Genomic DNA, 14,478 nt, shown 5'->3' on the forward strand with positions numbered 1-14,478 from the left:
AATCCTGTGTGTGGGCAGGATCGTGGTTGCGGTGTGGGGGGCGTGGGGAGGCCAAGGCAGCCCATTATGGCAGCTGGCCGAGGTCTCCCACCAAACTCTTCAAAGCCTTATCGGCTTGGAGGTATTTCTAATACCATTTCCGTTCATTGTTTCCTTCTGGTAATTAACAGGAGGCCAATGCCCTGCTGTGGCCGCTCACAGCTATTGTGGTGGGAAAGGAGGGGGGGCTGGTGGACGTCACAACTCGGCCTTTATCTCCCCCTGGCCACGGGGAGTGCGCAGCCCCTGGGTCACTTAACAGCAACAGTCCAGAGCTGCGAGCAGTCCCATCGGCCTCAGCTGCTGGGGAACATGGCCTAGGCCGGCGGCACCATCTTGCGGCACTGGGCTTCCTAAGGGACCTTGGAGATACCTGCAGCCCCCCGCTTGCAGGGAAAGGTCTGGACTTTTGGGAACAGGGCTGGCTCAATTGGGGGAGGAAGATCAGGACTGGGCCTTACCCTGGGGAACCGGGGTCCTCTGTCCCGGGGCTAGAAGGGATTGTTTGGAGGGAGCCAGGGACCTTCCTAAGGCCCACTCTCCACTTGTCCCTGGGGAGTCCTGTGGCTGCTTTTGTTCGTGGTGGTGCTACTGCTTGTACTACTTGATGAGGCAAGACTGGAAGGAGTTCTGCTCTCACCTCTGGGTGTATTCTGAAAGCAGCCTGACATACCTGTGTGTTGGGAGGTTTTAGAGGGTCACTGGTTCTGAGACCAAGACGTGGCCATATCTGATGTCATCCAAGTGTTACTTCCGCAGGTATATAACAGACTGGGTTTGTCTCTCTTTGGTTGGATGAGGCACTGAGTAGGAAAGGAGTCACCCCTAGTAAATCTCAGGTGATAAGAGTCTATACCTGTTTAACAAGAGGAGAGGGCTGTGGCAGGGGCTCTACGGGATTGGGGTGGGCTCTGAAGTCAGGGTCGATTCTCTCTTTCTGGAGGGGGGCACACGATGGGAGCCTTTCCTGGGCCCGGGCTACTGGACTCCTGTCCATTTAACAGCTCGGCCCAACACACATTGCCTGAGCAGGGGTATAGTGCCGGGGACTGACCTACAAACGTGGTTGTTGAGCATTCTCCACATCTGGGTGCCTGTGGTAGGAACAGAGCATAGGATAGCTTCTTCTCCCCAGCTTGCTGCCGAGCGTGGAAGGATTAAAAGGCAGGAGGGAATCAGGTACGCATGGGCTCCTAGCTGTTGCAGGAGTGCAGGGGAGTGAGAGGCCAGGCTGGCCTAGTTCCTTGCCTGCCTGGGCTCTGGGACTGCTGGTTGGGGAAGGATGCCTGGGGTCTGGCTCACAGTGATTGTTACTCTTGGGCCTGGGCCTGGCCAGGGGCTTTTTTGGGGACCAGTCTTCCATATTCAAGGGCAAACAGGGGCCGGGAAGGATCAATCTTTTCTCTTGCTTAAAAAAAATTGTTCTTCCCACTTCACACATGGACAGTCATACATCCCAGCAATGATCTGTGAGGGCAGTGATCACCAGTCATTTCTCCTGCTTCTCTGCAGATGTTTCCTGCCAGACCTGCGAGAGTGCTGCTTGCTCTGGCCTTCACCTTGCCAGGTGGGTACTAAAGTGCTTCCATTCTTTACTCCTGCCTCAGGGTCTTTTGGAATAACTCCCTTCCAGGAATCAGCAGGTGTGTCTGGAGTTCACCTGTGTGCCAAGTCCCGTGTTAAGCTTGGGTTGGGCCTGCCATAGTCACTAGTTAATTCTTCCTGTGAAGGTTCTTCAGAGCCCCCTGCCCCTGACTTGTATTCCTTGAGGAGCAGCTACCTGCAAATGCCTTCTCTGACTGGACAATTAAGAAGCACAGGGGTCACACAGAACAGTCTTCTATGATGCGGCTGCTGGATGGGGAAGAAGGAACCCAAGACTTGGACAGATGACTAGTTTTAGAAGCGATTGCAGAGGTCATCTAGTGGAATCTCCCATAGTACAGATGAAGAGACTGAGGGTCAGAGAGGAAAAATGAATGCTCCAAAGTCACATAAAGCAAAGGTCAGAGGTCAGTTCTCCTGGGTCCTAGACCACCACTCGCACTGGACTACAGTGCCTTGCTTCCCTTGCTGAGATACTGGTCTGTGAATGGTGAGAGGGACCCTTTTCTGACTCTGGCTTGTCCCCACTTAGATCACTCAGGTCAGCAGAATCCAGCCTGTTGCTCACAGTTTAGTGTGGGGGAAAAAATGTATATTTTTCATACCCTCTACATCTTCCAACCAGATGGTTCCTGTGCCAGGGGATCCAGAAAACTTAAAAATTTACTATTGTGGTGCCCCACCTGACCACACACACACACACACACACACACACACACATGCGCAGTGTGAAGGTGGTAAGAGGGTCTCCTGGGAGGAATTAGCTTATGGCCCTAAAGAAGTTAACACTCCATAGATTCTGTGTGTTAGACACACCAGCTAATTTGTTTGAATGTAAACTGTTCAAGATATAGTAGATTAATGTAAAAGGTGGCTCATTATAATCTTTTAAAAAATTTGGAAAAAAGCTAAGCACCTAATAATAGGGTTAATATTATTATAATGTATAAATGTATACATTTAGATGTGAAATATGCTATAGTCACTGCAAAACATGTTTTGCAAGGGTACACAATGGCATGATAAATTCTTTACAGTACATTGAGAAATAAACAGGTTATAAATAGTTTGTACGGGATGATCACAAATTCGTAGAAAACCTGCAATTATATATCCATATGCTATGAAACAGAAGGATAAAACTAAAATGTTAAGTCCAGTTATCAAGGAATGTTGGTTAATGATGATTTTACCTTGATTGAATTTTTTCTGTGTTCCCCAAATTTTCTCTGATAAAGCATGTATCACATTTTAAATTAGTAAGTAAATGTCGTTAAAACAAATAGATATTCTGAGAAGCTGTTCCTCTGTTATTGCTGTGAGTCCTGGGTCATTTTTGAGGGCCAAAAGCAACACTTTTTTTTAAAGTGTTTATTTATTTTGGGGGAGGGTACAGAAAGAGAAAGAGAGAGAGAGAATCCTAAGGAGGCTCCGTGCTATCAGCACAGAGCCCGATATGGGGTTTGAACCCACTAACCATGAGATCACGACCTGAGCCGAAATCAAGAGTTGGACATTTAACCGACTAAGCCATCCAAGCGCCCCCAAAAGCAACAGCTTTAGTCTTGCTTGGGATGGAAAATACTTCCCTACAGCCCAATTTTTATCAGGCACAAGGCTGGAGTGGCTGGATGGTCCCAGCTGTGCTCACCTGTAGTCTCTCCCTCCAGGGATCCTTTGTGCAAAAGAGACTGTTGGCAGATCGTCGATGGCTCGATGCAGCCTCTTTGGAGGTGACTTCATCAACACCTTTGATGAAAGCATGTACAGCTTTATGGGAGACTGCAGTTACCTCCTGGCCGGGGACTGTCAGAAACACTCCTTCTCGCTTATTGGTGAGTCCGGGGCACTGAAGTGAGGGATTCAGAGCAGGTGTCGGCTAAGCTCAACCCTACTGTGGGGCTCTAGGGGCATTCTTCTGGCAGGGCCTGAGCTTGCAGATCCTTGTGGAACCATGGATGGAAATGGCCTTCCATGACCAAGAGCTTCCCTTAGCCTGGCCCTGGGTCTCTCCCATGGGAGCCTGGTGGGATGGAGCAAATATTTTTCCAGTGGTCATGTCCATTGCTCTGGGTCCAGGCAGCACTTTGGGAGCTCCAAAGCATCAAAAGAAATGGTGAACCAGAAGATGCTTTGTAGTACACAGAGTCCCTAGAAAAATGGGAGGGGTCATTGCTGTGTTCTTTGTGGAATTCAGAGTACCTACCTGATGTTAAGCACCTCCTGTGTTCCTGGGAAAGTGCTGGTATGTGCCTGGGTTATCGCTGCACCCCACAGTGGCTCTGAGGTGTAGGTACAGGTGCCGAGCCCAAAGAGGTGGTCTGATCCTCCCAAGGGTTGACAGTAAAAGGAAGAGCTGGATTTTGATCCTGGGTTTGTCAGGATTCAGGAACTTCCCTCTGCACTAAGGAGAGATGGCACTCTCCAAGGCCAGGAGTGGGGCTGCAGGCAGTGATGGGGGATTGTGGTTTGGTGACCTTCACACTCTGAGAATGCATCAGATGTGTGCGATGTGTGAGTGAGTCTGCTACAAAACCTAGCAAAGACGGGGTCCATAGCCTCGGGGAGATGACACGACAATGGACAGATCCACATTGTTAAAACAAAATCTTTCATGACACTTGGTATAGACAGTGAGGAAAGCTTTATTCAAGAGGGGCCACTGCAATGGGGGGGGGGTTGCAGTGGGGCAGAGACATGGGGCTCTACTTCTCTACTCCAAATATAACAAGGATGAGTGGGGACTTACAGCTGGGTGGGGGTGGGGGGTCAGTGGATGGAAAATTACCAAGGGGAAACATCAAAGGTAACATCTGGTTAAGCCAACGTGACAGGGTTCTTGCTGAAGTCAGGCCAGGGTGATAAGTATTGATGGAGGGGCATGAGGAATTGGTCAGATATTGAGGCCAGGGGATTTTCGATAAACTAACCCAGCAGGATTCTTGCTAAACTGAACCGATCAGACCGAGGACAGAGTCTAAGGTGGAGACCTGACTGAGAGGAGGGCTCAGAGGAGACCGATCCTGGTTTGGCCAAAGACAGTTTTTGGCAACACTCAGACCCTTGCCGAGATGCAGGCAGTAGGGCCCCCGGAGAGGTCACTCCACCGGTCTCCAGGGTCTCCCAGGTTGGATGCACCCCTCAGTGCTCAGTGTGGGGCGAGGCTGTTTGGGAGCTACATGAGCTGATAGCTGCCTTAATTATGAGGCTCCCCTGCTTCTTTGGCTGTCACCATCCACCTTGCCTCTGCTGGAAACCCAGTCACAGCGTGACTTCAGGGCACTGAACTTCGCCAGACTGCCATTTGTCTTCCTCCTCTGTGAGCACCCCCCCCCCCCCCAAAGGGCAAGGACCAGGCCTTATGCATCTTTGTTTTCTGGTGCTTGGGTGACCGGGGTCTCTGGCAGCACTGAAGGTGAGGGAGGGGATGGGGATCCACAAAGCACGGGGCTCTGTTGTACCCAAGAGCCGATTTTGTGAAAAGCATGGCATGTGAGGAGCCTTGGGTGAGGAGTTTCGGTTGGGCAGAGAGGACAGGGCAGGGGATGTGTGCAGTGGGGATAGCCTGAACACAGGGAAGAGGCTGGAAGGAATGCATGTTCCTTCAGTGCAGCCTAGTGGGGAGGTCTGTGTGGCTGGTTCAGTAGTTCTCAAACTCCAACTTGCATCAGGATCTCCGGGAGGGCTGGTTAAAAACAGGCTGCTGGGCTCCATGCCCAGGCTTTTGGAGTCAGTGGATCTGGAGTGGGGCCTGAAAGGCCCATTTCTAACAAGTTCCTGGCTGCTGCTGCTGCTGCTGGTGGTGGTTTGGAGACCAAATCTTGAGAAGCATGGGGCTGAAGAATAGTGGGAGGTGAGGCAGGAATGAGGCTGACAGACTGATGGGAGAGTTTGTTTCCGGATTCAGCAGCAGTGAGGAGTTACTATAGAGGCTTGTGCAATTTGAAGGATTAAGAAAGAATTTGCTACTTTGCCAAAACGGTCAGAAAGGGAGAAAGACAGGAGGCTGGGTGGTCTTGGCCATGATAACCAGGCAGGGGGTGAAAAGGACCACAGACATCCCCAGGGCATGACAAATGGTGGAAGCCATTTTGAACACTGAACTTGGGGATCCCCTTTGCTTCAGAGGCAGCAGCTGGGGAGTAACTTGGGAGAGCAGCTGCAGAGAAAAAGCACCCTGTCACCTTCTCTGGGAGGCTGAAGGCTGAGGACCTCCTGTCCAATATTTACTTTAAGTGGGTTTCTCTACCTTAAAAATCATAGTGCATTTGCAACAACATGGATGGATCTTGAGGGATTATGCTAAATGAAATAAACCAGAAAGAGAAAGACAAATACCGTGTGATCTCACTTTTATATAGAATCTAAAAAAGAAAAGAAAAAGAAAACAAAACAAAACCCAAACTCTTAGAAAAAGAGATCAGATTTGTGGTTATCAGAGGTGGGTAAGGTACAAACTTCCATTTATAAGATAGATCAGTCCAGGATTTGGGAAGTACAGTATGGTGACTAAGGTTAACACTGCTGTAGGGTATATTTGAAAGTCTCTAAGAGAACAGATCTTAAAGATTTTCATTACGAGGAAAAAACCGTTTCTCTCTCTTTTTCTTGTTTCTCAAAAAAAAAAAAAAATCCATTGTGGATTCTTGTAACTCTGTAATAAAACCCAAAAGTTTTGGGGATAATATGTAAGATTTATTTTTTATTTTTTAAGTTAAACTTTTTATTTTGAGATTAGATTCACATGCAGTTGTAAAACACACACACACACACACACACACACACACACACACACACACACACACAATCTGTGTACCCTTTACCCAGTATCCTGCAATTGGTAACATTGTACAAAATTATTCTCAAATATTACAACCATGAAATTGACATTGACATCATCTACTGATCTTTCTTTGTGTACTTAGTTCTTTGAAAAAAATTCATGTTTTTATTTTATTTTTGAGAGAGAGAGGAGAGACAGAGAGACAGAGAGAGAGAGAGAGGGAGTTGGGAGGGGCAGAGACTGAGGGAGACATGGAATCTGAAGCAGGTTGCAGGCTTAGTGCCTGATGCGACGCTCGAACTCATGGACCGTGAGATCATGACCTGAGCTGAAGTTGCATGTTTAACCAACTGAACCACCCAGGCACCCATACCATTTTTTTAAGTAGGCTTTGCACCCAATGTGGGGCTTGAAGTCATGACCCTGAGGTTAAGAGTCGCATGCTCTACCAACTGAGTCAGTCAGGCACCCCTTGTTCTATGCATCTTAAAAAAAGTCATGGTGAGGTTCCATACAGATGCCCTACTTGAGATGACTCTGGGGTATCAGTGAGAATGGAGCAGGTTAGGAGTGACAGGAGAAAGATTTCAAAAGAAGACACAGTGACATCCTTTCCACTGTGTGGCTTTGGGCTTCAGGGGACTTTCCAGGGAGGGGGACCCTACGGAGACACTGGGAGTTGCTGTCTTGATTCCTGCTATAGACTCCCTACCCTCAAGGTGGATTTGTAAATAATGTGTAATGAAATCTTAGGACCAGGCACAGAGCTCATCTGGACTCAGGGAGGCAAGCAGCATGTTGGAAAAGTCCCCTTCCCCTACTTAAACCCACTCTAGACTCTTCCCTGCTAAGGGTAGGCCTTGAAGACAGGGAAACTCAGGCTGCCTGGGTGCCTCTGTGCAGTCACTGTCACCTCCTCCAGGAAGCCCCACCCCACCCCCCACTACTCTGGTCCTGTCCAGCACTGGTCTCATCTACTTCTGGGGATTGGATGTTTTCCATCCTCTAGGATCAGGTGGCTCTGCTCCCAGCGTCCCTCTGCTCAGAAACTCAGAGCCCTTGTCTTGGCTCTTCCTCTTCAATGAGTGTCCTTAGGGAAGTGCGCAATGTCTCCCAGCCTCCATTTCCTTGTCTTTAAAATGGAGATACAGTGAAGATCAAGGGAGAAAAATCATTTACAAGTGAGAAGTGTTATCCAAACCTTAGTGATTGAAAGCAGTCACCTTTAACACATGGTGGACACAGGAGCTGCTGGGCCCTTGGGACCGTTTCCGTCAAGGTCAGGGGAACATCGCTTGGGTTTGTGTCAGAGGCCTGGCCTTTCTGGCCATCCTTTCTGGGGTTTCAAGGGCCAAGGGGAAACTGCAGGGCTGTGTTAAGCCTCTGTTTCCAATATCTTGTTGGGACCCCTGCCCCCACCCTCACTGGGTCATTGTTCTTTTTTTTTTTTTTTTTAATGTTTAATTTAGTTTTGAGAGAACGTGAGTGAGGGAGGGGTGGAGAGAGAGGGGGACAGAGGATCTGAAGTGGGCTCTGTGCTTACAGCAGAGAGTCCGATGTGGGGCTCAAACTCATGAACTTGAGATCGTGACACGAGCTAATGTCGGACACTGCAAATGACTGAGCCACCCTGGCGCCCCTGGGTCTTGGTTATTATAACAACTTGTCAGATGTCAGTTTTCTGGCGGGTAATTGGCCTAAACCAGATTATGGGTTAATCATACTTTAACTGAGATTGGTTTAATTCCCACCCCGAATCATCAGAGAGAATGGGTGGCTACTTTTTGTGTTTTTGGTGCTGGTGGCATGGGGGGCATTGGGAAGAGAGGCATAATCTGAGGAGGGCGGGCCTGGGGAGGGGTGAGTCAGTGCAGCTGCTTCAGGAGCCTGAGGCCCCAGGGTCCGTCCTGCACGCTTGGACACAGCATCTCCAGTTTACATGTGCATGCCAGCAACCTCATATACTCCTCTGCCCCATTGTTCTCCAATGACATCCTGTTTCCCTGCTTCGAAATCCCAAATTTCCATTCCTCTCCAGTGCCTGCGGACCTTGTTCACATCCTGGGTAAAGCTGTTTATGTCCAAGCGTGAAGCACCACCTGGTGCGAAGGGGAGGGCCCTTTCCTTGATCCTGGCTCTTGGTGGGGCAGGTCTGGGCAGGCCAAAGCTACTAGGGGTTTCCTAGCCCACCAGCACGAGGACCAGGGAGAGAGAGCACTGGAGTCCTGGCGCCCCTCTGTTCAGAAAGGCTGCTTTTCCTAAGCCACCCTGCAGGGTCTGGTTCCCAAGCCAGCCCAGAGAGAGCCATAGAATAACCAGACAACGTGCTGAGTAACTTACTCAGCAGGGGGGCCTTCGTTTCCACATCAGTAACTGGTGCTGTTAGACCAGATCCCTGGTTTCTCAGTGTTTGGAAGATGATCACCTGCATCAGAATCACAGGAGTGGAGGTGGAGCGTCTGTTAGAAATGCATAGTAGTGAGCTCCACATTCTAAAGTCCGGGAAATCACCCAGACCTGATGCTGGCTCCAGCTGCCAGCCTGCTCCCCACTCCTTGTGGGGGAAGACTTACTCCCTCACCTAGTCCCTTGGTCACTGAGTTCAAGAGGCCAGATGAGAGACAGAGCCTCCCTGGGGAAGAGCTTGCATGGTTGGCTCTGGCCTCTTGGGGTGGACACCCCGCCCACCTTCCCCCAGCGGTTACAGTAAGTGCTAACGTGCATGTCTGTGGAATGTGGGAGACCCTTTTGGGCTCAATTTCCTAATAGCTGCACGTCATCAGATTCCCCCCTGAGTTCTGCAGGGAGGGAAGGAAGCAAATAAAACAAGCAAATAAAATCTAGAGTTCTCTTCTGCATCAGTGGCTAACTGAATCCAGAGCACTCAGATGCCCCGTTAGGCAGCTTTGTGTTTCCAAAGGAGATTTAGCCTTGGAGTTAGAAAACCTGTGTACAGGTTCTGCCTCTTGATGACAGTGTAAAGCAATTGTTCTCACCCAGGGTGATTCCCCCCCCCCACCGAGGACATATGGCAGTGTCTGGAGATGTTTTGGATTGTACCAACTTGGAGGGAGATGCTACTGGCATCTAGTGAGTAGAGGTCAGGGATCCTGCTGATCACCCTACCATGTATCAGAAGGCCCCCACTACAAAGAAGTGTCTGGTCCCAAGTGTCATTATTGCTGGGGAGGACAGACCCTGTTGTAAACGTAGGCTTCAGTTTCTCTAACTCTAAAATGGAGTCAGTCTAGTTCAGTGTTTTTCAAACTGAGTCATAACTATGGATTTAAAAATAATTTAATGAGTGTAACCAGTATTTAAAGAGATTACATGGAATAGGATAGAAAAACCTCAGAAAGTAGTCAGGGGGCCTGGCTCACGGGAAGGGCAAGTGGTGTGAAATGTGTGAGTGTGTGCATTCTGGGTCATGCAGTAAACTGTTTTTACTCTGCTTTTGGGGCAAAAGTGTTTTAAAGCCACCTGTTCTGACCATCCCCAAGAGCCTCCCCGTTGTCCTACTGTGTGCTTTTTTCTGTGATGAAGTCTTCTCCAGGACACAGTTTCCAGAATCTCCTTGCTGCCCTGCTGCTTTGGGTGTGGAGTGACTGCTCTTAGGGCCTCCCTCACCGTCCAGGGTCAGGAGTTGTGCAGACTCCTCACAGTTCAGGCCTCGTCAAGGATCCCAATCCCAGCTCCCCAGGCTCAGGAATTCCGCAGACTCCTCACAGTTCAGTCCTCACCAAGGATCCCAATCCCGGCTCCCAGGGCCCCTGGACAAGTGAAGGTCCTGGGCAGCCAGCCCCACCTTCCCTGAACAGGGTGCTGCCTCAACCAGTGCTCTGCTCAGCAGGTGGTGAAAGGTGCTCCCTGGCTTCCTCATGGTGATCCCAGCCCCTCAAATACTTAAACCAGCACCTGGTCTGAGTCCTGACTCTCTCACCCCTCACTGGTTCTGTGATGACGGGCAAGTTACCCTGAGTGTAGCCACCTGGGTGGACCCAAGTCCCTCAGTCTGTGGGGGCAGGCTGCCTTCATCACTTACTTGCAAAGGGTTGGGGGTCCCATGTAGCCCCACACAGTGGGAGCCTTTCAACCTTCCAGGGATGATGAGCTCTAGCTTTCCTATGGCACCTGGCCTCTGTGGAGCGAGCAACTGGGGGATTCTACATCCTTGAAAGCTCTAAAGAGTTGCAGATCTGCATCTGCAGGGCAGTGGCTCACCCCAAGCGGCCTGGTTGCATGCGAAGCGTTCCCTACTCATCCTCCAGCCACATGCTCCCTGCTCCCTGGTTGACTTATTCTCCTGAGCCCTTTTGAATCCCCATGAGAGGGAGGGAGACTCTGCAAAGGAGAGGCACAAAGGGACTCTTCTCGTTTCCAGAAGGGAGAGGTCTTTGGCTCAGAAGCAACATACTGGTTGAGTTACCCAGTGAAGGAGGTGTAGGAGCCCCCGTCCATCTGCTCTGTGACACTGGGCATGGGTGACAGGGAAAATTGTACTGATGAGGAGACAAGTTTCTGCGGTCATAAGGGAGCCGGAGCCTCTGACTTCTTGGGCTCATTGCCCACCATCTCCAGCAGGCAGGTGGTGACTGGAGGCTTGCCCTGTCCCATGGATTCAGCCCCAAGAACGGACCCTGGAAGGGAACTGGTTTTTGGTCCACTGCGCATGCCCAGGGGCATGGATGGTTCGGGGGAGGGACTGACTGCTAACCGCAGGTTGTCGCGGGGTTATCCCATTTGCTTGTTTTCTCAACATTTTACTACGCAAATTTCCAAACGTTTAGAAACATTGAAAGAATAAGACAGTGAACGCCCGTATGCCCACCACTGGGATTCTACCATTAACGTTCGACTCTATTTGCCTGATCACTTATCTGTGGGGTTGTGTTTATTTTTCTTTGGCTAATTTCTTGCTGCCAGAATGTTTGCTTAACTGTTTAAAGATGTGCTTGCTGCGAAACTGCTCTAAGTGAAAATGCAGGGCAGGCAAGACTACCGGGACAAAAGCTCCTCAAGCTAACAGGACAAAAACCCTTTGATGTGGCTGGGATCTCATTTCCCTCCTGACAGTGTTGGTCTGGAGCTCTGCAGAATGCGGTTTGTGGTCTGTGGGTGGTCTGTGGGCCTTTCCTGGGCCCCCCATCCCCCCACCCCGAGCTGCTAACAGTGTACCATTCAGGAATCTATTCTTAGAACAGGCCAGTTATTTACATGTGACTCCCTCACGGAAATGTCACCAGAAAGAGTCTATTTTCTGGTTAGTGAGTGCATGCGCGCGCATGCGTGTAATAGCTAATCGCGGTCCTCCAGCCTCTGGGTCTGGCCCAGGCCTCAGCTGAAATCCTCCGCCAAAGACTGTCAGTGGCCCAAGCCATGGCAGCAGCACCTCTTGCCAGCGTCTCCTGCACTTAGTTCCGCAGACATTCTTGCCTCCTCTTTTGCTGAGCGGCTGGAGCTCATGCTCTTCTAGGCGAGGGAATATTTCCTCATTTCCAAGGTTAACCTTTTCAGCTGGGTCCTTTGCCGCATTTCTGCAGGAGCCCTCAGGCACTGAGTCTCGTATTTGACCCCCTTTTCTCCAGCACTTTCTATCTCTGTGTTCATTGCTGCCCTTCATCTTCCCTGTTTTCATTAATTTCTTAGTCTCCAAGGCTTGAGATTTCAGACTCCACACTGTTCCTTCTGGTTCCTTCACTTCCTGTGGCCGGTGGGTTATCTCTGGAGACCTCCAGTTCTCAGTTCTCAGGGCCTCCTGGTAGGATTAGTCTCCATGGTGCTGTGGAAAATGGGTCTTCTGCTTCTTTTCCTGCTTTTAGGACACGGCCCCCCCCCCCCCCCCCCCCCCGCCGCCCCGCCGCCTCTGTGTTTGCCCCTCACAACTGAACCCTTGTTCACAGACTATTTTCTTATGTGTTGACCTATTCACACATCTCGAATGGCAATACCAATCATTTATTGCATCCTGACTTCCTTTCCCGTGCAGAGTGAGGCACTTTGCCGACAGGATCTCTAAATTTCTCCCAGAAAATCAAATTCAGTAAACTGATTTCATGAACTCATAAATCTCCATTTTCAACAAAGAGCCTAGGGATTCTGGTTTGGGCTGTCTTAAGAGAACATTATACTGTCCTAGAGTACCTGTTACCAATAACTCACAATGTTGCTTTTACTCTCTTTTTGACTGTTTATCTTATTTAGATCATAAGCTCCCAGAAGAAGGGGTCATGCTTTCATAGTTTTCTTTGGAGAAATAGAAGAGACTATTAGTGGGTTATGTATCCAGAAGGCACTCAATAAATATTTTTAGATGAATGGAAAAATGAATGAGTAAATGATATTTTGGGGAAGATTTTTGTGGCCCATTTGATAAGTTCTTGGGGAGAGTTTCCCACTGAGATAAGATTAGTGATGTGTATAAGATGATGAGAATTAAACATATAATTTTTTTGATAATAATCACCACTACTGACTTTTTTCTCTTTCAGGGGACTTCCAAAATGGCAAGAGAGTAAGCCTCTCTGTGTATCTCGGGGAATTTTTTGACATCCATTTGTTTGTCAATGGTACTGTGCTGCAGGGGGACCAAAGGTAAATCAGAAGCTCGGAATGCCAGAATTAAAAAGGACCCTGGGGATCCCTCTTGCAGTCCTCCTTATTTTTTGAGATGAGGGAACTGGAGCCCAGAGTGAGGAAGTCAATGTGCCTAGGGACAGTGAGTGGCAGGGCTGGGCAAGAGGCCAGTCTCCTGACTCCTGGTCTAGGTCCTCAGAGACTTGGCACCAAGGTCCCAACCCTGGAGCATGGGGCTGGGGTTGAAAGGTGGGAGGGACATCCAGGAAATTCATGAGAAGCATACTTCCTGAGTTCATCCTTGTCCTTCCAGCATCTCCATGCCCTACGCCTCCAACGGGCTGTATCTAGAGACTGAGGCTGGGTACTACAAGGTGTCCAGTGAGACCCATGGCTTTGTGGCCAGAATTGATGACAGTGGCAATTTTCAAATCCTGCTGTCAGACAGATACTTCAACAAGACCTGTGGGCTCTGTGGCAACTTTAACATCTTTGCTGAGGATGACTTCAGGACTCAAGAAGGTAAGCTTTTCTAAGATACCTTTTCCCTCAAGTTGTGGTTACACATGTAATTTCCCTGCTTACAAACCTTCACTAAGACTTCTCCCCTGCCATGTTATATTTATCCTACCAACCTTTTTTTTTAAGTTTATTTATTTATTTATTTTGAGAGAGAGAGATAGAGAGAGAGAGAGAGAGAGAGAGAGAGAGAGAGAGAGACAGCAAGAGCAGAGGAGGGGCAGAGAGAGAGAGAGGTAGAGAGAGAATCCCAAGCCCCTGATACGGGGCTAGAACTCACGAACTATGAGATCATGACCTGAGCTGAAATCAAGAGTTGGACACTTAAATGACTGAGCCACTCAGGTACCCCTCCTGCCAACCTTATCTCTTAGCGTTCCACCCCACTGCCTGGACCACCTGGCAAACCACATCTTGGAGCTCCTCAAAGCTGACTTGGTTCAACTTTGAATTCCCCATAGCAGCTTACACATGGTAGATGGTTGGTAAATGCTGGATGGTTTGGAGACTTGAATGAGTGCAGTAGAACTTTATGGATGAAATCTGTAAAGGACGGCCTGCTGTCCAAAAAGGCCAGTTTATGTGTCTGTTCATGAGCAATAGAAGGTAATATGGACAATGTGGAAACCATTACTAATCTTTACTCTTCTTTAGATAATGTCAATTACATAAACATTTAATTAGTGATGCTCTCTTACAAAAGCTGAACATTTGTACATTAAGTTATTCTTCTTCCTTCTGACTCAACTACCCTCTGATTAAGGGATAAGTGTCTAGAGAACAGTTGACCATTCCTTCCATTTCACTGTATGTGTTGGAAAATAGTGAGATCATTTGTTTTTGTCTTTTCCAGCACCAATTTCTCAAACTTTGTATTGTCCAATATGTACATTTTGTCCAATGTGTACATTTAAGGCTGTAAGTTTTCCTCTAAATGCCATGTTAGCTGCACCAATTTT

At 48.9% G+C, this 14,478-nt stretch overlaps 1 protein-coding gene across 2 annotated transcripts in view; it reads left to right on the forward strand.

The window, feature by feature from the left end:
• Positions 1-238: 238 nt before the first annotated feature.
• VWF (von Willebrand factor) overlaps positions 239-14,478 on the forward strand; it is a 137,777-nt gene continuing 123,537 nt past the window's right edge. Inside the window, exons 1-5 of one of the 2 annotated variants that reach the window (XM_053895673.1) lie at positions 239-438; positions 1,552-1,606; positions 3,315-3,479; positions 12,916-13,018; positions 13,314-13,522. In XM_053895673.1, coding sequence (XP_053751648.1) covers positions 1,552-1,606; positions 3,315-3,479; positions 12,916-13,018; positions 13,314-13,522 — 532 coding nt within the window. In that variant the 5' untranslated portion in view covers positions 239-438. Of the gene's footprint in view, positions 439-777; positions 799-1,551; positions 1,607-3,314; positions 3,480-12,915; positions 13,019-13,313; positions 13,523-14,478 lie in introns of those variants that run through there. The other variant, XM_053895674.1, reaches the window with a different exon arrangement.

This window comes from Panthera pardus, unplaced genomic scaffold (genome assembly GCF_024362965.1).
Source record: "Panthera pardus isolate Hobbes unplaced genomic scaffold, ASM2436296v1 HiC_scaffold_6, whole genome shotgun sequence".
NCBI lineage: Eukaryota > Metazoa > Chordata > Mammalia > Carnivora > Felidae > Panthera > Panthera pardus.